Source organism: Zalophus californianus, chromosome 17, assembly GCF_009762305.2.
Source record: "Zalophus californianus isolate mZalCal1 chromosome 17, mZalCal1.pri.v2, whole genome shotgun sequence".
NCBI classification, from domain to species: Eukaryota; Metazoa; Chordata; class Mammalia; order Carnivora; family Otariidae; genus Zalophus; species Zalophus californianus.
Window position 1 is genome coordinate 33,296,526 of NC_045611.1, and position 26,745 is coordinate 33,323,270.

A 26,745-nucleotide genomic window follows, 5' to 3' on the forward strand; every position below is an offset into this window, starting at 1 on the left:
CAACTTTGTACAACACGTAAGAATTTGTAGCACACCTAAATGTAGGTAAATAAGTCAACCCACAAGTAGCCAAGCAGCAAATTTTTATTTAGGTGACTTTTTCAGACTGATTTCTAATGTTCTGATATAGAATAGGAAACATATCCCAGAACAGGTGTTACTATTATCCTAATTATAATGAAAAAACAGCTTTCTGCTTTCCCAAATGTGGGAAAACAGGGAACCCTAAGTGATTATAGATTCCATGCAATGGAGCAAATGATAGAGTGACCCAATCTGAAAACACAACATTGCTAAAATCTTCTTGATGGTTTGAAGATCCATAGTTTTTCATGAAGGAGACAAAGATATTAATGCACTGGGAATGCACGGACCAGAATCTACTGACAACTTTCTCCTTTTATCTCTGATGTCAGCCACAAACAAATGTCAGGGGCGCCTGGGTGGCTCAGATGGTTAAGCGTCTGCCTTCGGCTCAGGTCATGATCCCAGGGTCCTGGGATTGAGCCCCGCATTGGGCTCCCTGCTCCTTGGGAGCCTGCTTCTCCCTCTGCCTCTCTCTCTCTCTGTCTCTCATGAATAAATAAATAAAATCTTTAAAAAAAAAAAACAACAAAATGTCAGTATCACAAATTTTATAACTATTCAGAAAAAGATTTATTTTAATTAATTTAATTTAATTAATTTAATTTATACTTTTTAATTTTAGCATTAAAATACATTAGCATTCAAGTTAGGCAGAGTTGTACAATCCTCACACATTTAATGTCCAAACATGGTAACACAAAAAGCTAGAAAAATTTGGCCCCATCCTCTCCAGAAAGTTCTCCAGTAACAGTTCACACTATCCACACAGACCCCACAAGATTACGTTATTTAATAAATCTCAATGTTCCAAAGGAATTTTAGAATACCATCTCTAAATATAAGCAATTATCCTTTATCGAAAATTTCATTCTGATAAGAAAAGGTTCTGTCAACAATACCCATGAACTTGGAATTTACATGAAGTGTTTAATGATATGTTCCCACAATTGAGAAACTTTCCATTATTTCTCCAAGGCCGAGCTTGGTATCATTTTCCTGTGATCATCCAGGTGTAAATGTGCAAGCATCAGTGACCACAAAGAGCCATCTGAAACAGGAGAGACACACCCACGTGTGTTCTGTACAGCAGAGGCACAGAACGTGTGAGCTTTAGGGCAAGTGCAACAAACTCTACGCTGGCTGGAGATGGGAGCTTCTGGTACCTTGCCTGGGACTCCCACCGAAAAATGGCAATTTGTTCGGCCAGTCAGGCAGACAGGATTCCCTCAGGGTAGGCAGGTCCTGGAAGTAGTGACAGGCTAGGCCTGCTCACGTAGGGGCCTGGCTGTGCACAACCCCATTTGGCCCAGCAACCTACAGGGAGCCCACGTGAAGGGGTGGAGGGACTGGGTCTGAGCAATAGCAGCCCACCCCCTCCTCCACTATGGACATTCCGCTGGGTTGGTAGGAGCCGGAATGTTAGCAAAAGTCAGATAAAACATCCCTTCTCCAGTAACCGCCCCATCCCCCCCATGCCATCCAGATCTCTGCCTGGTTTATAAAGCTGGGAGACAAATACAAAGCTATAGTTATCGGGCCAGCTCACAGCAACAAGCCACCTCTGTAGCCAGAGCTTGCCCAGTCTTGTCTATATCCTGTCTTAGGCGTGGCTGGGCACGGTTTTCACATGATCACACCAGCTAAAGAATGCACAGCCTGAGATCACTGGAAAACTGTATCTGCTGACTGACAAATGCTGGAAGGTCGGTAGAGACAGAACAATAACTATATATGGGTTTCTGAACATTTACTTTATTTTTAAAAACTGACCTAGAACTTCTGAAACATGCACTATTAAGTGCACGGTACCTTGTATTAACTTGATAAGAGTGCAAAATAGGGATGCCTGGGTGGCTCAGTCAGTTAAGCGTCTGCCTTCAGCTCAGGTCATGATCCCAGGGTCCTGGGATCGAGCCCTGCATCGGGCTCCCTGCTCAGCGGGAAGCCTGCTTCTCCCTCTCCCACTCCCCCTGCTTGTGTTCCCTCTCTCGCTGTCTCTGTCAAATAAATAAATAAAATCTTAAGAAAAAAAAAATAGGTGTCTAGAACTGAGGAGTGGGGCACCTGGCTGGCTCAGTCGTTACAGCCTGCAACCCTTGATCTCAGGGTCATTGAGTTCAAGCCCCACATTGGGTGTAGCGATTACTTAAAAACAACAACAAAAAAACACTTAAGGAAAAAAAAAAAAGAACTGGGGAGCAACTCCTGAATGAATGTTTATATAGAAGCTTGTATTTAGTCAAAAGCGACCATATTTTGATCTTTAAGAGTTTCAACTCTTTTTTTAAGTTTTATTTATGTATGTAATCTCTACCCCCAACGTGGGGCTCGAACTCAGGACCCTGAGATCAAGAGTCACCTGCCTCTTCGTCTGAGCCAGCCATGTGTCCCCTAAGAGTTACAACTCTTGACTTAACGTGGCGTCTTAGAAGAAGAAAAGTTAAATAGTTTACAATGAGATATAAATACTACACTGAATGTTACACAGTGGAGTTACAGCTTATTTGGTGATGAAATTTTAAAGTTAGTGCAGAAAGCAAGTATTACATATCCTCAAGCTTACCCTCAAAAACTCCCTAAAGACACTCTGAAATTGAGGAGCTGAGAGCAGCAGATTCTTATCTCTCAATTACCCTCGCTGCAGACATGCATGCTGGGTAGGTAATGTGGAGAATTTTACTTTACTATATAAAATACTATTTTTCCCTCCCTCTCAGTCTCTTTTGTTTGGTCTGAGCTGCTATTAATTCAATGTGGCCAAGTCAAATGAGATTCTACTATCACAAACTATGAAAACCTGGTAGAGGAGCACGCATTAACCCTTGTACAGCTAGGCCATTTAGAAAGAATAGTTAACTACATATATTATCTCTCTAGGTTTCTGTGTACAAATGAAATTAATCCATATTAGAGACCTTAGTAACACCTCTTACCATGCAAAGGTGCTTGAAGAAAGAAATGTTAGAAAAAAGCAGGGTACAATACTCTATGTCTGGCAGTCTACCATTTGCCTTAAGAACACACATGCATACTTTTTATACTGAGAATTTCTCTGGAAGAACACACAAGAAACCATAACAGCGACTGACTCAGGGAGAGGAACTAGATGGTATGAGGAAAAGGAGAGAGGCTTTCTGCTTTCCGTCCTCTAATAACTTGTGAATTCTGTAATAGATGTACGAATTACCTGATCAAATGTAAATCAAATGGTTTTATGTTTAAGAAGAAAAATAAAGACTAGAGAATTAAGCAAATATCTTCATCAGGCCTAATACTTATATTTGTGATTTCAACCTTATTGGCCTGACATAACTGGATGCACTTTTAATAAAAAATAACAGTATAACCCATAGACCAGCTTACGTATGTTGTTTGGACTCAATGCCACTGGCAACTATAAATCTGACTCTTAGTGCTTGGGAAAGGTTTCTGCAGGCTGGATGACAAGCATGACACAATGCCGAAGTCCAGTTCCTCGCCCTTCAAAACTCTGCTCGATCCAAATAGTCTTTCACAATGAGGCCTAAATGTTTACCTGGCTGAGAAAAAAGCAGCTGGGACAGATGCTGTGCAAGTGTCTGCAGGGCTGCAGGTCCCCCGAGATGGTCCACATCCAGGAGGGATACAAGACTCTGGAGACACACGAGGGCTCTGCACTGAATAGTGTTCATTCTGGATAGGAAGGCAAAGAATGCAGTCTGTTTCTCTAACAGTTACCCAACAGAATTCAGTATTCACTTTTAACCTAAGCTTCGGGCTCTGACTGGGAATATCTGAACGCAGAAGGTGTATGGCTATTAACAAAGAACCTTAAGGTGACCTGATTATCTACCTCATCAAAATGCTTGAGCACTCAGGGCCTGAGGCACAGCTCACTTATGAGTCATAAGGAATTTATTTAGAAGAATTTTTATGCATGGCGACATTGGCAAAACGATTCTGAATTGTGAAATAGGACATACATAAAGTGCTCAATGCACGTACAGAGTTTAATAGTTTATAAAGCAAACACCGTGCCCCAAGATAAGAAACACCGCTAACACCCTCACAGCGCACCTATCCCTTCCCTATCTCGCCCCACCTCTCCGACCCCTAAAAGTCACCACTATCTGGACTTTTATGGTCAACAGTTCCCTGCTCTTCTTCATAGGTTTACCACCTATGTACCCTAAAACAAAATAGTGAAGTGTTGCCAGTTACTGAACTTTGTAAAAACAGAATCAGTGTATATTCTTTTGTGCCTAGCTTTCTTGCTCAATGTTCTAGCTCAGATTTTTTTTTTTTTAAACTGCTGTATATATTCTACTGCGTGATTATATCAAAATTTATTTCTCCACTCTGCCACCAATGGACACTGAGGTTGTTTCCTGGTTGGGGCAACTGGAACCACATTGCTATGCACATTTTCATGGCTTAGTGCACATATGCACACATTTTTCTAGAGAATATGCACAGGAACAGAACTCTTCAATCTGGGGGGAGTCAGCTTCTTCTAGTTAGTGGTCCATCCTTTCATGTAATAACAATGACAAAGAGTTCTGAAAACAGAAAAGTTCTTACTTTCTGACCAAAGATTTCCAAGTGGGACTCCTAGAACATATGTCAACTGCAGTGCTGTTTGGAAAGGTAGTTTTCTCAAAAATCTAGATTCAAGAAAGGCAGTAAAGCAAAGGTTAAAGATTAGCATCATTTTACACACAATCTCTTTATCAAGTCCCAACCTACTGCCTCTAAGTGAAATGGTTAGGCTTGGGAAGGATCTACTTTCCAGCGTACTCCCACTACTGTTAGTTCTAGCTTCTTTCTTACCAATTACCCAAAGTCTGGAAGTGCGAGCAAACCTCTTTTGCATACACGGTGAATAGCTCTCTCAAGCCCTTCCCATGCTCCACAATGAGGCTGGACTTGAAACAGACTACCTTCTTTGGGATGAGGTAGTTGGTGAATGCGGTGTGAACCTCATGGGAGAGGCAAAGGGGAGACAGCAGCTGCCCACCGCACTCACTGAAGGAATTCTCCATAAATGCATCGCTCTCATCACTGCTAGAAAGCTCTTCCCACTCATCATCGGAGGGATCTGGGAAGAGTGCAAACCACACGTAACTGGAATATTTAAGAAAATCCTCGTGGAAGCTGCCCTTTCAGTCCAGGGGGAGAATGTCTAAACATATAAACTGGTAACAAACCTTCACTGCAGCACATGTTGACAATAATTTCCAGAGCAGTCTGCTGAGCCGTCAACAATGCTATGGTCTCTCTCAGTTCCTTGTCAGTGGGCTAATAAATAAATAAATAAATAAACAAACAAACAAACAACTCTCAATGTTTGGGAAAGTATTTTCACGTGAATGTCCTCAGCTAGAGCCTACTGGATGATTTTTACCCTTGGAATAGAGTGCATGGGGGATGGGGCAGCCAGAAGAAAAGTCATAACGTGCTGAAGCACAAACAAGCATTATGATTGCTCCTGGCACTGAGCAGCAGGCCACCGTTAACTGGGCTTCCACCTATCTGCACGGTTATTTTAGGTAGCTGGAGAGAAAAGATAAATATTCAGGAATTCTGAACTGAATTCACCCTGAAACTTAATCCAATGTGTTAAGAAGTAGCTCAGAACACTAAGATTAACACAAGAGCTCATTTCAGAGACCAGCCACTTAAACACAATAAACCAGCTTTTAGATGCTTAGACGTCTCGTTGGAAAAGACTGCATTAACAAGAACTACTAACAAGCCCTTACGTGACCAATAGAGCTTGGCTAAGGTGCAGACAGGCTTGGCTTCCTGGCTTTCTCTGAACCCTGCAAGAAAGCATTTCTTTGGGGCGCCTGAGTGGCTCATTAAGGTAAGTTTCGGCCTTCGGCTCAGGTCACGATCTCAGGGTCCTCATCAGGCTCCCTGCTCAGCAGGGAGTCTGCTTCTCCCTCTCCTCCCAGCTTGTGCTCTCTCTCACTATCTCTAACAAGTAAATACAATCTTTTTTTTTTTAAAGATTTTATTTATTTGTCAGAGTGAAAGAGACAGAGAGCACAAGAAGGGAGAGCGACAGAGGCAGAGGGAGAAGCAGGCTCCCGCTGAGCAGGGAGCCCGATGCGGGACTCGATCCCAGGACCCTGGGATCATGACCCGAGCCGAAGGCAGATGCTTAACCGACTGAGCCACCCAGGCGTCCCAAGTAAATAAAATCTTAAAAAAAAAAAAAAAAAAAAAAAAGGCATTTCTTTAAGACTGAAGAAAGGGGAGAACTTTATTCTCTGGAAATAATTAACATGAACTTAACATGGGTTGTAGAAATTTACATAACCTAAATTCTCAAGTTACCTATGAAAAGTGAAATAGCTACGCTGATATTCCAGAATAGTGCATAGGCTAAAAATAATGTATATTTTATCATCTGAATGTTTCCCCCTTTCAACAAGCTTCTAATTGTCTTTTAATGCCTGTACAATATTCCATTAAATGGATACACTATCATTTAATTTGGAATATTTCAAATTACCTGGATTTCTCATTTCCTTAGATTTACTGGGTCAAAGGATTACCTATAGATCCTGTGACATGTTCCTATTTTCCTTTCCGGAATGTTCATACTGATTTATAATCCTCCAGCAACTTCTTGTGCAACAATTTGACTGCAATATTGAACCATGTTCAAAGTTATTATTAAAAAATAATAAATAGGGGCACCTGGCTGGCTCAGTCGGGACAGCATGAGACTCTTGATCTCGGGGTTGTGAGTTCAAGGCCCACACTGGGCGCAGGGGTTATTTAAAAATCAAATCTATAACAATAACAATAAAATAATAAAATAAATTTAAAATAATAAAATTATTATTAAAAGATAACTATTTTTGATAAAAATTATTTTAAAAGCAAAGTGCTCATTTAAAAGATGTAGCTTAGGAATGTATTTGCATTCCTTTTACTGCTGGGAAGAAGATATATAAAAACTATTCCTACCTGCTTTATGTGTGTATGATAGTCAAGTAAACAAAAGTTTATTAGAGACTCAAAGCTAAATAAGAGATGTTGCTGAGCTCCCATCCCCTAGAGATGTATGAAAATCTGGCTCAGAAGAACCCTGAAGTTAAGTTCTACTTCTTTATAACTCTCCTGATCAGAACCGTTCTCTGCTTCTTATTGTCATCAAATGAACATAAAGAACCAATCTCGATGAAATGTTATGACATTTGAGATTTGCTCCAAAATATGCGAGGTGGGGAAATAGATGAAATAAAACAGACTACAATTTGATCACTGGGTAACAGTGGAAGCTGGGCGAGGGATTCCTCTACTTCTGCATATGTTAAAATGACAACTTGGGTTGGTTCTCTTTACATATTTGTGGTTACACTTTCTTACTTTAAATGACGCAAATTAAAGGCTTTGATTCAGAAGGCCTCCTGCACCAGCCACCAGGCAGTGGGAAAGACCAGAGTTGTCGGACATTACATTTGTATTCCAGGCACATACTGGCACCCTACAGGCACTTAAACATTGGCTGACTGACCATCATGTTAATCATCTGGTCCACTCAGTTATGTTACCAGACGTTAAAAAGCAAGCTTTCCTTATGAGAAAACACCGCATTTTATAAGCAGCAATGTTCTATTTTTAAATAATACGAAGAAAAGTAAATGCCTAAATGATGGTTGATTTTCAGTACTTTTTATACGGTGGCACTGAATCTTGGTAGATGTGGATCTCAGTCCCCACCTTCTCCCTATAGGAGTCCCTGGGGGAGCGGTGGAAGGACGCAAGAGCGCCGCTCTCCCCCTCCCTGCAAGGGATTTCAGACACTTGAGTTCCCTTACAGCCCAAATGTACTCCCCACTCCTGCTGGGGGGAAGTCGTGGGGTCAATCACAGTCCACGTTTTCAGTTGGGCCAGCCCATGCAACACCACAGCTGCAGAGCCTCCAAGCCCTGATCCGTCATATCCTGACCTTCCCCCCCAGGGGAGGGGGCGGAGACACACACACGTCTGCTCAGATCTGTAACTCACCCTTCCGGTGTCAAGCTGCAGAGAAAATGCTGCTAGGGTTCTTTATAGACACCCCTTTGGGAGGCTACAGCACACAGTTCTGCCTCTGTCTCTCTCGTTTTACTGATTTTAAATTTTACTCAGACTACAGAAGCAATAAACTGGGGGTTCAAATATGTGCCCGCCCACGCCAAAAGCGGTGCTATGATTTTGAAGCAACCCTATGACTTGCAAGCAGCTCAAGGGTGGGGCAGCCTTCTCATGTTTATATTCACCCCGGGACTTAACAGGACGCTGTGCACCAAAGGGCTATCTATCCATGGGGGCTGGGAAAGTAGTTCTCATGACAACATTATGATTTCATTAAAATACCACCAATTCATGCTTTACAAGACTTTGTGAATCCAGGAAAGGAGGATACTGTTATATTTCTTTTCAGGTACATTCCATTTAAAGAAATCTTATATTGGGCATAAACTTCTCAAAACTCCTAAGACTCTGAATGAAGACAGCTCTTAGTTTCAGTTCACTTGCTGTGGATCAGGAGAGGCCACACCTGGAGTGCAGAAAGCCTGCGAGGACAGGGCTAGGGCTCCTGCAGTTCGACCTCCGTCATCTTTCTTCAGAATGCTGTCAGTGGCCTAACCCATCTCCCAGCCTCCAGGCCCCCTTAACGACACTAACCTGCTTTTCACGCTGTTCCCATCCCATCCTTTAAGACAGCTAGGTGTTCTGTCCAAAAAGCCTTCTCTGACCACCTCATCCTCTCCTCTCCCACCAGGGCTGTCTATTGGGCATGCCTCGCTCTACAAACTACTCCCTCAAAACTCTGTGCGCAGCCCTAACCCTGCTCTCAGCACAAGCACTGCCATGTGTCCTAACTATGCATCTGTCCTCCCAAGACGGAAAAGGTCCCTGAAGACAAGAAAAATGTCCTAATCGTCTTTCTATCATCAGCATTCGGCACAGTGCCTGGCACACACAAGGAGCACAGAAAACGTGCACCTGAACGAATAAAGCCAAGTCATTGTCCTCCCTGCCTTCCCAACTACTCGTTGACCTTCTCTGGGGGGAAACACCTTCCCGAAGCACGGCTCCATCTCCGTGGACTGGCTCCGCAGAAATGCTCCCCGCCCCTGAGCTTGCTCACCTTTACTCCAACACAAGTGTGTCGGCACACATGAACAACCACCAGTTCTCACAAACATCCAACCTTCTCTGCTCAGCAATGCTGGGCTAACGCGGGCTGAGCCTGCTATTTTGGTAAGGATAAATATGAAAACAAAAGAGACAAGAATGCACGTATCATTGGAGCAAAGTACAAACTCCTTCGGTAACGAAGACAACCTGGCGGAGAGTGTGTAACTGAAGAGGGGAGACACAGGACTTAGGAAGATGACTGCATGTTTAAGTGTTACAAAAGTACTGGTCTCTCCCCTCTTGGAAATCCTCTGGACAGAAAAGTTTCATTTTAGACAGGAGATGTTTTCTCCCCCTTTGGGAGATTTCTAAAGCTGCAATGAGAGCCAATGGGGAAATGTGACGGACTGTTACTGAATTTCACTTTGTAATTAACTGTACTGTAACAGGGTTCTACAAAGCTCAGGATACCTATTAGAAGAAAGCGGCTGTATGAATCCAGGCTTGCATGTATCAATCTGACTTACTGGAAGCAAATCGGAAATGAAGGTTTTCCTTCTGACTTTTCTTTTGTGCGGGATCTCTTCCATTTCATCGTCTTCCATCAGAGAGCCACAGCTGGTGCTCTCCAGCACGTCCTCCGTCTCTGCAGCAGCTTCTAACCTCTGCTTCTCGGCCTCATGCATTCGAATTACCGTCTCACCAGCATCCAGGTCCAGAACGTCAGACAAGATCTTCAGTATGGCATTTATGATTTCTGCCTGACTCTTGGATGGAATAATGTCCTTTAGGTTCCAAATGGTGCCTGGGGGGAAAATGCACGTAAGGACAAAGGACTTGCCTGTGAAAGCTTTTATTAAATACAGTTTCCACAAGATTGGTTCTTTTAAGCTCAGGTGTAATTAAAAAAAAAAAAATCTCCAACCCTCTGTGTTCAGTTTTTATTAAATGTCCAAAAAAAAAAAAAGCTTTGCACAGAGGCGGCTCCCTTTATTACAGTCCTGCACAATCATCTCTCTTCCTTGGCACACAATGCCTCTCTCAGACACACTGCACAGCAACAGACCAAGAGAACACTGATCAAGTTTCACTTGAAACGACAAATGAAGCTGCCTCGCTCTCTTTCATCTTAACCTGAGCTGCCCTCCTAGGCAGCTTCTTATATTCCAAGAGAGGAACGAAATGCACAAAAATTCCAAGGTTTCTGGACAAACCAGACAGCAGGTTCTTGGTTTTTTGCTTATCAAAACAGAAGAGGAGCTACCATTAAGTAAGCAGACAGACTAACTGAAAAAAAAAAAAAAAAAAAGTCACTGTTAAAATAAAAATACATCCTGGATATGAACCCAAGAGAATGGAAAGCAGGGACTCTGATATGTGTCCACCCATATTCATAGCAGCATTACTCAATAGCCACCGACCCGAGTGCCCATCTGCTCATGAATGGGAGGAAATTCTGACACACTACAACATGGATGAACTCTGAGGACATTATACTAAATGCATTAGTCATAGCTTGTACAGCATGCAACTCTTGATCTTGGGGTCATAAGTTCGAGCCCCACACTGGGTGTAGAGCTTAAAAAAAAAAAATTTTTTTAAATAATAAAATAAATGAAATTAGCCAATCAGAAAAAGAAAAACACCATATAATTCCACTTAGATGAGGCACCTAAAATAGTCAAGTTCATAGAGACAGAAAGTAGGATGGTGGCTGCTGGGGGTGGAAGGATGGGAAAATGGGGAGTTTTTCAATGTGTGCAGAGTTTCACTTTTGCAAGATGAAGAGTCCTGGAGATTGGTTGCACAACAATGTGAATGTACCTAACATTACTGAACCATACACTCAAGAATGGTCAAGATGGTAAAGTCTATGTTACATATATTTCACTACTAAAAAACACCTCTCATGATAAATTACCTCTGGAAGAGCAGGAAGAAGATATATACAGAAAATATATAAATTACCCACTACTCAACAGATCACCAGATTATTTCTTATCTCTACATTTAGAAATCCCAAGGAGAAAGGAGCTGGGGGTAAAGAATTTTAGACAGGAGATGTTTTCTCCCCCTTTGGGAGATTTCTAAAGCTGCAATGAGAGCCAATGGGGAAATGTGACAGACTGTTACTGAATTTCACTTTGTAATTAACTGTACTGTAACAGGGTTCTACAAAGCTCAGGATACCTATTAGAAGAAAGCGGCTGTATGAATCCAGGCTTTATAGAAAAGAGGGTGGTCATGTCATGTCCATTTCTGAACTCACTGGTTCGTAAACAAGAAAGGATCCTGACAAGAGCACTTCTTTATACAAAGACAGTAGCTTGCTAAATTGAAAAGAAACCTGTTCTAGAAGGCTCCATAACTATGCATAACCTCTTGAATTAAGGATCTCCACTTAAATATTACAATTTTCAGAACAGACATAAACACAGAAGGTCATTATGTGGTGAAAATGAATGAATGACTGAATTTTGGCCTCCATCTCTGCCCATTACAAATTACTAAAAAAGCACACTGCCACCTACGGCTAAATTTTACCTGCCACCAGTGTCTTTAATAGAATATACTCCATGGAACTGACAGGAGAAAGCATTGCTGATTCCAGTACACTCAATGCTGGGGCACTGAAAGATTTCAGCAGCTCTGGGTTATCTTCAGTTACTGTCTGCAAACAATAGGCTATAAAGATAAAAATTAAGTATTAAGACACCAATGAATTCTGCTAGGCTAATTTACACCAATTTAACTCATCAGAAAACATGTGCATCTTTTTTTTATTTTTATTTAAATTCAATTTAGTTAAATACCGTATTATTAGTTTCAGAGGTAGAGTTTAATGATTCATCAGGTGCAACCCAGTGCTTATTCCATGAAGTGCTCACCTTAATGCCCATCACCCAGTCACCCCATCCTCCCACCCGCCTCCCCTCCAGCAACCCTGGAACAGTCTCTTATGGTGTGCTACCCTCTGTTTTTATCTTATTTTATTTTTCCTTCCCTTCCTCTATGTCCAACCTTTTTGTTTCTTAAATTCCACACATGAGTGAAATCATATGGTATCTGTCTTCCTCTGACTTATTTCACGAAGCATTACACTCTCTGGTTCCATCTAAACATTTGCATCTTTCACAACTTCAGACACAGATAACTTCTGTAAAGGAAGTATGCTTTACTTCAAGACTGGTACATGCAAACGGGGCTTCTCAAACAGTGCATGAAAGATTTTTTTTCTTTTTAATTTCTAATTCTTTACAAAATAAACTTTTACAAAATACAATTTAAAAGGCTCTTAAATGGTGTGACAATGTGAAATTACTATGAACATTTATTAAGGTTTCTCCTCAATTTCTGTACATGTTGGGGACCAGTAGCAAAAAGCCTACGGGAGAGACAATGCTTTTAGCAGTTCTGTTATCGAGAACAAGCTCTGGACTTGGGGACATTCTGGCTTCCTTTAAATTCAGCATGACCTTAAAAGTTAGGGCTATTTCTGGTGAAACAATATTTCTTTAAGAAAAAAAGGGGGGGGGCGCCTGGGTGGCTCAGTCATTAAGCATCTGCCTTTGACTCAGGTCACGATCCCAGGGTCCTGGGATCGAGCCTCGCATCGGGCTCCCTGCTTGGCCAGGAGCCTGCTTCTCCCTCTCCCACTCCCCCTGCTTGTGTTCCCTCTCTAGCTGTCTCTCTCTGTATCAAATAAATAAAAATCTAAAAAAAAAGGAAAAAAAGTATTTTACATAAAAATATGAGTAAATTGGGCGCCTGGGTGGCTCAGTTGGTTAAGCAACTGCCTTCGGCTCAGGTCATGATCCCGGAGTTCCGGGATCGAGTCCCACATCGGGCTCCCTGCTGAGCAGGGAGTCTGCTTCTCCCTCTGACCCGACCCCCCTTGGGCTCTCTCTCTCTCACTCTCTCTCTCTCTCTCAAATAAATAAAATCTTAAAAAAAATATGAGTAAATTAAGAGATGACTATGATATTAAAAGACATATGATCCCTTTAGTGCTTAACTTCTTCCTTGAGTTAAATAAGACAATGGATTACAATTCGCATATCAGAAATAATTAACTGAAAGTATCAAAACAACTGGGATTGCCTGACAGTTTTGACAGAAGAACCTCTGAAGCACAAAAGAGGAAGCAAGCCCAAATGTGTTTTTCTTAGTGTATTCCAAACAAATCCATTTCTTTCCAGGTCTCAAAATTTCAGTCAATCATGCCCATCCAAATTAGTCAAAATATATGCTACTGCTGGAATCTAGTTTGGTTCCCCCAAGTACATGTGTATACAAATCCACATATACGCATATATCCAAATGTAATTCTTTTTCATTAAGAGACTAATTAAATTCACTTTAGCAAAAAGCCAAGAGAAACTGAGGTTGCCACCATAAAGTCAACACAAGAGCAAAGAAAGCCATATTAATATATAGGATGGAATCTCAGAAAGTTCACTTTACTGTATGTAAACCTTGCTTGACTTTCAAACCAAAGTAATTAGACATTTGTTTAAAAAATCACGAATCTAGCTAAATGCAGAAAGAAAACATTATACAATGCAAAATTACTTTATTCTGACCCATTTTTTTTAAAAGATTTTATTTATTTATTCTACAGAGAGAGACACAGCAAGAGATGGAACACAAGCAGCGGCAGAAGGAGAGGGAGAACCAGACTCCCCACTGAGCAAGGAGCCCGATGTGGGACTCGATCCCAGGACTCTGGGATCATGACCTAAGCTGAAGGCAGACGCTCTCTGACCCATTTTTTTTTACAGTTTATTACAGGACAAAAATTAAAAATAACTAAATCTACAAGACTAAAGATACAAAAATAGAAGTGAAGTTTTTCTTTTAAAAGCTATTAACTTTTGTGAATTTCCCTAATTGTGAGAAAAACTGTCCTCTGAGATTAAAAGCCACCTACCAATTTCCTAGTTCAACTGTTTTTAAAATCCACATTTATTCATAAATCACCCTTCTGCCAAAGATTCCATTTTGAGAAACTGATTTTTTAATTTTTCCCAGTAGTATTTATTTCACTGTTTTCTTCTATTCTCTTAAAAGTATCCATTAGAGCCAAGAGGAGCATCAGTCAGGGGAACACACTCAGTTCATGCCAGGAGAAATGCATAATTAAATAAAAGGACAGTTGGATGCCTGGCCATTATAATGGGTAGAAAAGAAATGCTTTTCATCAATTATTTCTCCACTCTCCCCAGAGTTCTGCTGGGCCACCCACCCTCCAGTCTGTCTCTCCAAATGGACAAGGGCTCCCCACTATGGCTCTCTAACCACACAGCGAGAACACGAGGGAGTCAAGGCAGCTGAAGCTGCTGAGCTCTGCCTGCCCTTTCCCACAGAAGGGAAGCAGGCCTACATGAAATTTCAATCACTTATTTTCCTCTCTCAAGAAAAGCACAAGATATCAGTTTTCTGCTGGGAGTATGAGATAGTGGTACAAGACAGTTAAGTGAGTCTAGATTCCAATTAACTTTGGCTCAGAGGCCTGGTAGCTGTGGGTTACTGTTTCTCAGTAAATGGGAGATGAAAGCTTCAAGAATTAATAAAGTGTTCTAAGAATGGTAATATACTGCTCACATAATTACCTTCCTCCCTTTCAGAGTGAAGAGCAGGAAAATGTATAAGTAAGTAAAGTATTAATCATAGATTTTAAAAGATTCAGAACAAACAGAACTCAGTTACACATTTATATATAAAATGAGAAAAAAAAATCACTCCTATAGAATAAACATGCTATGTTGGAATAAAAATTTTTGAATAAGGCCACACATACTTAATAAATCATCACTTTTTCTTCACTTACCTACTGAAATAGCCAGGTCAACATTGGTGGGAAACCTACTTAAATACTTTAATACAATCTCCAAACACCCTTCTTTGTTGAATATAGATACTGCTCTACTACTGCATTCACTAAATTGAAGGGGGAAAAAAAAATTTTACTATTCACATTTTAACATTAAGAAATCAACCACAGAAATTTATGAAAAGATAAATTAGGCTTTATAAAAAAACAAAATAAAACAAGAATTGGAGTCAAACACCCACCATTTTTATAGATGAAGAAACCAATGCCCATTCTTATTTACTGTACATAAACAAAACTGGCTATCTGTATTTTTATTTCTATCACAGCAGAACATTTTAGCCAATCTCTTTACCTGCATGCCAGTTTCCTTATACGAGGCTGGAGCTGGGAGAGAGCTTAGAAATCATTTAACTTCTATTCCTCATCTCATACATAAGGACACCCAAGCCCCAAAAGGTGAAGTGATCTACCCACAGATCGCACATTTTGTTAGTGGTGGTTCCTTGGGTCCAGCCTACGGTTCCTTCCACAACATAAAGTAAGTTGAAGTGAGGATAAAAGGCCTCTATACTTACACAAAAAGCACTAATTTAAAAGAAAATAAAACTAATTTTATTTATTCCCTCTAGACTGCTATTATAATTTCAACAAGCAGAATTTGCAGTCTACAAAAGAGAAATTACTAGAATACATTTGAAACTACACTACCTTGGGGCGCCTGGGTGGCTCAGTCGTTAAGCATCTGCCTTCGGCTCAGGTCACGATCCTGGGGTCCTGGGATCGAGCCCCCGCATCGGGCTCCTTGCTCAGCCGGGAGCCTGCTTCTCCCTCTCCCACTCCCCCTGCTTGTGTTCCCTCTCTAGCTGTCTCTCTCTCTGTGTCAAATAAATAAAATCTTTAAAAAAACAAAACAAAGCAAACTACACTACCTTTTAATAAAAAAGTCAGAATTAATGTTAAGAATGTTATACATACTAAATACAGGGTAAACAGCTGATTTAATAATCTGATCCATGTTTCCAGAGAAAAGTAACCCTCCATACATATCACATATACATGACATACTAATAGAGCTGACCAGATTATTAAACAGAGCTGACTAAATTATGAAATTCAATCCTGTTATCTAAAGATAAACTATTCTCTGCCTGCCTATCTACCTAAGTAGTTACTACAACACTGCTATGAACCTACCCTTAAGATGTCCACAGTAAAGTGACATATAGTCAGGGAGATAAGACATACATGCGTTAAAGTCATTGCAAATATATACATGTGTATGCAACTTAAATATATAGGACTTAAAATATGAAGTATAAAACAAAAAAGTGAAGAGCTAGGACAACTGGAAATGACATAGATAGGGCTCACAGGCATTCAGGAGAGTGTGGAGAATATTTTTTCAGGCTCTTTTCAAGGAAAAATTTTTAAAACTTCTAAGTCCAACAATTAAGTAAGTTAAAGTTATCTGGTGCCCAGGAAAATGTACCCACCGGCTTGCTCAAATGTCATTTCCTCAGACCTGATCTCTCCACTTTTTCTGGTGGAATGCATCCACTAGTTTGAAATGATATCACAGGCAAGTTCAGACTGCTATGTAGGCAGCTTTTCAGGATCCAACTTAGTCCTGTGTTCTAAGATATACCTGTGCTTTTAGGTCAGAAGTTATCATCACTGCTGACTAGAAAATAAGGAACTATGGCAGAACCCTGCTAGAAAGGTGGGACATAAAATAGGGTAGGAAAAACTAAATCCAGGTAGTGTTTCTAGCCATTTCCATTCCTAGTTGCAAGTCCACTCCAGCCCTACCACCACCACAATCATGGAGAGTGTGGCCTTCTTCCTACCAGGGCCGAGGGAACTCTTCTTAGGCATCTACTTCCCTGTCAAATGGCAAGTGCCAGGGTAGAGGAGTAAAGCACCAGCCGAGGGCTGTGGCCCCCATCTCATTCCAAGTGCCAGACCAAAGCAGCTACTGCTTGGTGGCCTGACCAGCTTTAACACAGTGACTGCTTAAGGTTGCGCAGGTAGTGGGGAGAACTAGGGTGTAGCAGGTGGTAATGGTCACGATTCCTCTTATTTCTGTCAGCAGCAATGATTGGAGAGAAGAGTTATAAAGCAAACAAAGCTGTAGTGATGCTATGAGGAAAAGGGCTTAGGAAGGAAGGTTGATCTTAGGTCACTTGAGACCACCTCCTACCAAGCATTAACATCAGGGATTTACAGCCCCACCAAGGAGAAGAGAGACTACAGTTTAACAGAAAAAGCCTGAGTGGTGCTGTAGCAGGAGGCTGTGTTTAGAAAGATTCTTACCATATATTCCACAGCACATTCATGGCCTCATTGGCTATGTTCTCAATAGAATTTCTGTTCTGATCTTTTTTTTCCTGTGGAGACATCTCATTTGAATCCAGGCCAGCACTACACTGTAACCAAATATCATGATTAGTACCCCGGTTCCAAAGAATAATTAAACAAAAAGGCTAATGATAGTGAAGAATCACAAAAACTAAACATCAGAAATTATAGTGGTTAACGAGCTGATCAAATTCTCACAAGCAGTACCCTTCCGACACTCCTGCTCCCTTCTGGCAAGAAATACAGGCAAAAAAAGTTCACAAGTCATTGTACAAACTGGATACAAAGCATTTAACATTTTAAAATGTAAAATCAATACAAAGTATTTCATCTAATGCAATAAAGATAGTAAATCGGGCACAGAAAGGCACCACTCTAAGCACTTTCCATTAAGTCATTTGATCCTGACCACACACCTGTGAAGCAGATGAACCATTCTCCCCAGTCATCCACTACAAATAGGAAACTGAGGTACAGGGAGATTGCTGAAGGTGTAGCTTAGTACATGGCAGAGCTAGGATTCAGACCCAGGTATTCTGGCTGTAAAGCTGGTGCCCGGTACCCCTGCGGTCCTGCCCCTCTAGCATGATCCACGGCACCCTCTACCGCGGGGCTTCTCAATCTCAGCACCACTGACACTTTGGACTGAATGATTCTTTGCTGTGGGCGTTGACATGTGCATTGGAGGATGTGTAGCAGCATCCTTGGCTTCTACCCACTGCATGCCAGTAGCAACACCTACCCTCAACTCAAAAACGTCTCCAGACATTGCCAGATGTCCCCTGTGGGGCAAATCACCACCAGTTCAGAACCGACACTCTAAACAGAGTTAAGACTGATGCCTCTCATCAAAATTGGATATTCTTTATAAAGACTTAAGTAAAAATTATCCATCAAGGGACACCTGGGAGGCTCAGTTGGGTGTCTGCCTTTGGCTCAGGTCATGATCCCATGACGTAGGATCAGAGCCCCACGCTGGGTTCCCTGCTCGGGCGGTGGGGGGATGGGCTGCTTCTCCCTCTCCCTCTGCTGCTCCCCCTCCTTGTGCTCTCTGCTCTCTGCCAAATAAATTTAAAAAATCTTAAAAAAAAGTTACTCAACAATACAGAATAGTGGACTAGCAGCACCTTAGAGACCTGCTGCTTTTTTTTTTTTTTTTTTTTTAAGTAGGCTCCACGCTGGGCACAGAGCCCAGCGTGGAGCCCGACGTGGGGCTTGAACTTATGACCCTGAGATCAAGACCCGAGCTGAGATCAAGAATCGGTCACTTAACTGAGTCACCCAGGCGCCCTGATGCGTATGTCCCATTATGCAGTAAGGTTGGCATGATACTAAATTTGAAAACGTAATGTAATCTTCATGGCAAATTATGCCTCAGCTTTCTCATCTGCAAAACAGGAATACCACCTTCCAAATAGGACTGGTGCCAAGGATTAAATGGTACATAAAACACCACTGACACAAAAATAAGCAATCCATATAAGACTAATTATTTTTATTTACAAAATTTAAGGTCTAAAGGAATCAGTCTATAGTTTTAGGAAGGTCTTTTCCAACTAGCATATAAGTAAAGATAGTAGGGACAAAAAATAGAAATTGGTATTAATCATGAGAAATCAATGTTTCTAGGAAAAGAAACAAAATTCCCATAGAATGTTTTGAGGGAAGATGAAATAATACCAAAGAACTAAAAAAAAAACAACTAAGTGTGCATACAAAAAGCTACAGTTAAAAAAGTACCATGAAGCTACTTTAAAAACCACATACCTCTTTCAGCAGTGCAACCAGAGGGGTCATGATATCCTTAGTCACCATGTCATCACAAACGTCAAAACCTCCACAAGCACTGAGGTTTCTACACAAAAAGTTTAAAATACGTTTTACTTTCTCAGAGCACATGTCACAAAACACTTTTTTAAGCTCTCAAATTTAACCTCTCCCCACACTTGTTTTCCAGATGAAACTGCTTATGATTTCTGCAAGATGCTACAGAACCAATCCACAGATTTCCATCTGTTCTGATCCTGGTTCCACGTAACAACTTAATTTTGAAGTCTGAGACAATACACAGCTGCATGGCAACAGGGAAGGGAGAGGGGAGAAGACTATTCCTACTTAATGCAAACAAATCACAGCATGATCTGATATGAAGGGACATTTTCTTGGGATCAAGACTTCAAGGGCAGCAAGGGTAAGGCTGAATGACAGTGAGGCCGAAGGAACGCTAGCGAAACTGAATTTTAATTGGGAAGACACTGCTTGCTTGCCTTCTGAGTGCACAGCACTGTGCCTGGCACTGAGTATATGGAGATGAATTGGAAGATGTCCCCACAACCTTCCAAGCGCCCAGGATATGTAAGCCTCAGGGAAAGGGTAGGGCTTCCTACATGCAATTTCCTCCAGCATGTGGCTAATCCCCATCCCTCCCTTAGGGTTTTCTTCCCTGAGCCCCCAGTTATATCCTCTCATAGCACCCTCTGTAATTATCACTGGTTGTAATTATACAATCGTGTGATTAATTTGGTTAATGCCTGTTTCCCTCAATACTGTAAGATCCATGAAGGACAGAAATTATGTCTGTCTTGTTCACTAACACATGCCCACAGCCTATCCAGCCCATTGCCTAGTGCACAGAAGGCACACAAAATACACTTGCTAAATCAATGAATCAAACATAATGTAACAGAGCTGCAAGAACTGCAAATACTAACTTCTACTCTTGCCCCCTCTACAGTCCATTCTCTGTACAGCCATCAGAGGAGCCTTTTCAAAAGGTAAATTAGATCAGGCCACTCCTGCTCACAACAGGCCCTTTAGCCCTACACTATCAAGTCCCTGTCCATCACTCCAACCTCACCTCCTATGATACCCACCCTCTACTCCATTCAGCTACACTAACCCTTATGTTTTTTTTTTTTTTAAGATCTTATATATTTGTCAGAGAGAGAGAGAGAGCGAGCACAAGGAGGGGCTGCAGTAAGCAGAGGGAGAAGCAGGCTCCCCGCTGAGCAAGCAGCCCGATGCTGGACTCGATCCCAGGACCCTGAGATCATGACCTGAGCTGAAGGCAGACGCTCAAACTGAGCCACCCAGGCGCCCAAACTTTCTGTTCTTTAACCATGTCAAGCCCTCTGCTGCCTCACTTCTTTGCTGTTCCCTCTGCCGGGAATGCTTTTCCCCTGGATTTTCATGTCTGGCTCTGATGCATCAGGTCAAGTGTCATCTACAGATCGGAATTTAAAGTAACTTCCCAACTCCAGCTCATCATCCTCTTGGTATTCTCCATCGCACCTCTCACTATCTCCTATTACCTGTTTTACCAGTTTCCTAGGCTCCAGTCTCCTCATCAACATGGGTTCTGTGAAGGCAGGGATCTCGGCGCTCTTGCTCAATGTTCTGCCTGCTCAAACCCCCTGCACCCAGAACGCCTGCCACACACACTGGAAGAGCTCACAGAACCTCGGGACTTTGGAGGCTTTTTGGAGAGGCCGTAAAGTATGTTAGGCCTTGCGGGGAGGATCCCTGACAGACGGCTGCTGCAGCTGAAGCAGCCAGCTGGACAGACGGAATGCGTGTGGCCCGGGCGGCGTGGGTTCCTCTAGAGTCTGCAGGCTGAGTTCAAATCCCCCCTCTGCAAATGGGAGACCCTGGGCAGTTCTAGATGTTCCGAGCTGCCGCAGGCAAGTGCACCGTGACAGGCGACGGGGCGTGGCACGCAAGGGCGCGCTGGCTGGCCGCCGCCACCCCCCTTCCCGGCTCACCTCAGCGCGCCGGCCGCCGTCTCCCTCACCGCCAGGCTGGGGTCCAGCAGCAGCGGCCCGAGGCGGCGCACCGCGTCCCGACGCGCCAAGCCGGGCAGCGCGGGCCGCTGCTGCACCAGCCGGGCCAGCCCCGCGCAGGCGCACTCGCGGACCTCGGCGCTCGGATGCTGGAGCTGCAGGAGGGGACCAAGTGTCAGAGGCGGCGCAGAGCGCAGGCGCGGGGGCCGCGGCAGGGGCTCACCGCGCTGCCCGGGGGCTCGGCGCGAGCCCCGCCCCTCGCGGCCGCCGCGAGCCCCCGCCTCACCTTTTCTAGCAGCTCCGCCGCCGGCCCGTCATCCTCCTCTCCCTCAGTCCCGTTCGCCGCCCCTGCCGCTTCGGCCTGACAGTCGCCCGTAGGGGAGAACTGAGGTCGCTTGAAGCGCTTCGTCCGGCTCTTGCCCATGGCGATGGTGCGCTGCGGGGGAAGCAGCAGGACGATGATGGCTGCTGAGCTAGGGGCAAGTTCCTGTTACCGATGGGGTCTCGGTACCCAGCTCAGGGAAGCCTGCTGACGGCCCGAGCCCACATGGGAAAGCAGTGCGCAGGCGCGCCGCGTGTCGGCGGGGAGGAGAGGGTTGGCGTGGGGAGTGCGCAGGCGCATTACGGATGGGCGGGGCCAGACCTGGACGAGGGGCGGAGTCCTGTGTTTTGTCTCGGGAAGTGGGAGGCAGGACTTTAATGGGACTCCTGATTCTCACCAGCTGCACCGAGTGCACCTCCCACCAGCTAGTGACGTTTATTGTTACTGAGCCTTGCCAAACCTTTATTTCCACAATAATCAAATGCGATTAAGGGTACCTAACTTGCAAGGTTATTGTCAGGCTTACCTAAAATTGTATAAAGCGCCTAACACCAAACCTAACATATTTAATTTGTAGGTTCTCAAAATTATTAATCACGATTTTTTTGTGTCCCTACGGCCTAGCACAGCTCCTGTCATAGTCAAAAACCCAGTTAATATTTTAGAATGAATGTACATCTATTTTTTTTTTAAAGATTTATTTTTTGGGGGGGAGGGGCAGACGGAGAGGGAGAGTCTCAAGCAGACTGTGTTCTAACCACAGGGGGCTGGATCTCACTACTGGAGATCAGGAGATCAGGACCCAACCCAAACCAAGAGTCTGTGGCCAACCGCCTAAGCCACCCCAGTGCCCAAATGTACATCAGTGTTTGATAAGATAGACTCCCTAAGTTAATCTTCCTGCCTTGGTTTCCTCATTTGTAAAAATGGGAACACCAACAAAATATCCCTAATGGAGTTGGTATAAGGATTAAACGTGTTAAGTGTGTTTAAGGTGCTAAGAACATTCACTGGCACACAATAAATATTGCATCCATGTTTGGTTGAAACTTTTAACGGCAAAATGATTCTTTGAAAAGTATTTATTGAGCACCAGACACAGTGCTGAGCAATGGAATAAAGCAATAACCAAAACAGATTTGGTCCCTGTCCTTTGTCTTTGTCCTTAGGGGATTTACAGTTTAGAGAGAGATGTCTTAAACATATAATTATATGAATAATTAATTATAGTTGAATAAGTATAGTATAGCACTAAGAAGAAATTATACAGGAAGACCTTCTGTAGTCTTTACAATTAAACATGTACATATTGAGCACCCCCAAAATGCATAGCTTTCAGGTCAATATTGTATGGGAGAAAACTTCTACCCCATGGTAACCCCCTCCTCAAAGAGTGGACTGTCTAGTAAGGTAAATAATGTTAATTACTATAGCATATTTTGGAAAATAGTCACAGAGGTGTAGCTAAGTTTGTACAAATTTTGTGGCCTATCAAAGACCACTGTAATCTCAGGAAACAAACTGAGTGTTACTGGAGTGGTTGGGGGTGGGAGGGATGGAGTGGCTGGGTGATAGACATTGGGGAGGGTATGTGCTACGGTGAGCGCTGTGAATTGTGCAAGACTGTTGAATCACAGATCTGTACTTCTGAAACAAATAACGCAACATATTTTAAGAAAAAAGAAAAAGAAGAAGATAGCAGGAGAGGAAGAATGAAGGGGAGTAAGTCAGAGGGGGAGATGAACCATGAGAGACGATGGACTCTGAAAAACAAACTGAGGGTTCTAGAGGGGAGGAGGGTAGGGGGATGGGTTAGCCTGGTGATGGGTATTAAAGAGGGCACATTCTGCATGGAGCACTGGGTGTTATGAACAAACAATGAATCATGGAACACTACATCAAAAACTAATGAGGTAATATATGGTGATTAACATAACAATAAAAAATTTAAAAAAATAATTTTTTTTTAAGTACAAGGAAAACTTGGAGCTCCAAATGTATATTGGTAGGTTTTACTTCCTACATCTATTTGGTCAGTTTTGTCCTGCCACCTCCCTAGTCCGAGCTACTGTCTTCTCTTACCTTGACCACAGGGGCTTCTGGTCTCTCTTTTTCTACCCTGCCTATCCATGAGTAGCTAGAGTGATTTTTTTTCCATCCTTCTCATACTCACTCCCTCCATTAAAACCTTTCAGTGGTTCCCCTTTCTCTTAGAATGAAGATCAAAATCTTACCAGGTAGCAGATAGGAAGTAGCAAGGCCAGATTCCACCTTCATTTCACATTACCTCCTATACTCTGGCCCTTAGCCACCCTCCATAGGGCCGAGATCTCTTCTGCCTAAGGACCTTGAAAAGGCTCAGTCCCCATCCATATCCTGGTGAATGCAAGTGTCACTTCTTCATAGGTAGCTCCTCTGATTTCAAAGTCTGAGACAGATCTCCCTTGAGACCGCACTTATCTTGTTCCTTTGCTTCAAAGCACAGCTCCAAATTACAGTTAACAATTTAATTTTTTTTAAGATTGATTTAGTTGAGAGAGAGAGCGCGCGGGGGGGAGGGGCGGAGGGAGAGGTAGAGAGAGTCTTTTTTTTAAGACTTTGAGAGAGAGAGAGAGAGAGAGAGAGAGAGTATGAGCAGGGGGAGGGGCAGAGGCAGAGGGAGAAGCAGGCTCCCCGACCCTGAGATCTTGACCTGAGCTGAAACCAAGAGTCTGATGCTCAGCTGACTGCGTGTGCCATCCAGGTGCCCCTTAACTTTATTTGTGTATAATACTCAGACACATCCACACACTCTCTCCAACTGCACACTAAACCCTGTGAGGACAAGACTGCCTATCTACACAGATCACTGTATTCCCAACACTGGCCCAACAAGGCCTATCTGGCACAGAATAGGCATATGCAATTTCTTTTTTTTTTTTTAAGATTTTATTTATTCACTTGAGAGAGAAAGAATGAGACAGAGAGAGCATGAGAGGGGGTAGGGTCAGAGGGAGTCGCAGACTCCCTGCCGAGTGGGGAGTCCGATGCGGGACTCGATCCCACGACTCCAGGATTATGACCTGAGCCGAAGGCAGTCACCCAACCAACTGAGGCGCGCAGGCATATGCAACTTCTCGAATGAATAGAGACCACATAGTCAGGAAAGAGTAGCGCATGCCACCCAGATGGAACAGGAGGAGAGTAAAAAAAAAAAAAAAAAAAAAAAAATTCCTGCTGTTTCTCTCACTGTGGGGATGAGCAAGAAAAAATGGTCCAAAACCTTAGCTAGGGGAGAAGTCTATGATCTGTTTTCATTCGTTACCCTTTCCTGGGAGAAATGAGCATTTCTGTTAAAATGAATGATAAACTTTACTTAATTAAGATCCCTTCTGGGAACCAGAAAGATAGCAGTTTTAGGAGGAGCCCGGTGACCTTTAACTAGTCTAATAATCTGTAACCAGTCACTTTTTTAAAAATCCAGTCAAGCAGGGGCGCCTGGGTGGCTCAGTCGTTAAGCGTCTGCCTTCGGCTCAGGTCATGATCCCAGGGTCCTGGGATCGAGCCCTGCGTTGGGCTCCCTGCTCGGCGGGAAGCCTGCTTCTTCCACTCCCGCTTCCTCTGCTTGTGTTCCCTCTCTCGCTGTCAAATAAATAAATAAAATCTTAAAAAACTCCAGTCAAGCAATGATTATCCAACCATCCCTTTTTCCTACAAATTATCTTTGTTGAGAGGGAGTTTTTTAATTAGACTGCGTAGAGCCTCTTTCCTTGAGACAATAAAAATGCTTATAATCAATTATTGGTCACATATATTTTATTTTTTTTAAAGATTTTTATTTATTTATTTGAGACAGAATGAGAGAGAGAGCACATGAGAGGGGGGAGGGTCAGAGGGAGAAGCAGACTCTCCGCCAAGCAGGGAGCCCGATGCAAGACTCGATCCAGGGACTCCTGGATCATGACCCGAGCCAAAGGCAGTCGCTTAACCAACCGAGCCACCCAGGCGCCCGGTCACATATATTTTAAATAGGAGCTAGCTGTTCTCACAGATTCCTGTTTCTCTCCCTTCATATTTTGTAAGGTAATCCTCCTGAAGAAAACACTCTGATCAGGGCGCCTGGGTGGTTCAGTCGTTAAGCGTCTGCCTTCAGCTCAGGTCATGATCCCAGGGTCCTGGGATTGAGCCCCGCATCGGGCTCCCTGCTCCACGGGAAGCCTGCTTCTCCCTCTCCCACTCCCCCTGCCTGTGCTCCCTCTCTCGCTGTGTCTCTGTCAAATAAATAAATAAAATCTTTTAAAAAAAATTTGTACCAAGAAATGTACTTTTGTTGAGTGCTTACTTATGGGCCTAGCCTCTTCAACATTTGATATTGAATGATAGATTAATAAGTTGCAAATAATTTTGTCCATTCAAGATACAAATTATTTCTGTCCAGTAGAAAATATAATCTCAAACAATACAATTCCACTGCCTTGGAGATCATCACCAGTTTGATATCTAATCTAGGAATCTTAGTTAAGCAAATGTTTCCTCACTGACTATATATATACATTTCTGTTTCTCCTTTAAACTGTTTTTACTGGGGCGCCTGGGTGGCTCAGTCGTTAAGCATCTGCCTTTGGCTCAGGTCATGATCCCAGGGTCCTGGGATCAAGCCCCACATCGGGCTCCATGCTCCACAGGAAGCCTGCTTCTCCCTCTCCCACTCCCCCTGCTTGTGTTCCTGCTCTCATTCTCTCTCTGTCAAATAAATAAATAAAATCTTTAAAAAAATAAATAAACCAGCTTTACCATTCTCCTGGTTCCTTCATTAAGGAACTGGCACATACTTACTATGTTTATCTGAGTCAGTTTTTTATGTTGCACATCATCCTTTGTTTATTCATAGGGTAAAGAAGGTGTTCACCAGGTACTATGAAGTGAAGAGGCAGGTCACAAAGCAGCATATATAATATAAACCCATTTTTGGAAAAACACACAGAGGAAATATCTATGAAAGTATACATATCAGGACACCTGGGTGGCTCAGTCGTTAAGCGTCTGCCTTTGGCTCATGTCATGATCCCGGAGTCCTGGGATTGAGCCCCGCGTCGGGCTCCTTGCTCAGTGGGGAGCCTGCTTCTCCCTCTACCCCTCCGCCTGCTTGTGCTCTCTCTCTCTTTCTCTGACAAATAACTAAATAAAATCTTAAAAACAGACAAAAAAAGTATACATATCAAAGTGTTAACTGTGTTGGCCTCTGGATGGAATTAAAGGAG

General features: G+C 42.9%; 1 protein-coding gene across 5 annotated transcripts in view; it reads right to left on the reverse strand.

The window, feature by feature from the left end:
* HEATR3 (HEAT repeat containing 3) overlaps positions 1-21,748 on the reverse strand; it is a 39,646-nt gene extending 17,898 nt beyond the window's left edge. For 2 of the 5 annotated variants that reach the window (XM_027619774.2, XM_027619776.2), the window contains exons 1-11: positions 21,470-21,748; positions 21,166-21,338; positions 19,172-19,259; positions 17,360-17,472; positions 15,041-15,150; positions 11,755-11,895; positions 9,738-10,015; positions 5,274-5,364; positions 4,929-5,164; positions 4,648-4,730; positions 3,623-3,759 (exon numbers count right to left, since the gene is read on the reverse strand). In XM_027619774.2, the coding sequence (XP_027475575.1) occupies positions 3,623-3,759; positions 4,648-4,730; positions 4,929-5,164; positions 5,274-5,364; positions 9,738-10,015; positions 11,755-11,895; positions 15,041-15,150; positions 17,360-17,472; positions 19,172-19,259; positions 21,166-21,338; positions 21,470-21,607 (1,588 nt within the window). In that variant the 5' untranslated portion in view covers positions 21,608-21,748. Of the gene's footprint in view, positions 1-62; positions 595-3,622; positions 3,760-4,647; positions 4,731-4,928; positions 5,165-5,273; positions 5,365-9,737; positions 10,016-11,754; positions 11,896-15,040; positions 15,151-17,359; positions 17,473-19,171; positions 19,260-21,165; positions 21,339-21,469 lie in introns of those variants that run through there. The other 3 variants (XR_003524275.2, XM_027619778.2, XM_027619775.2) reach the window with 3 other exon arrangements.
* Between the last annotated feature and the right edge of the window lie 4,997 nt (positions 21,749-26,745).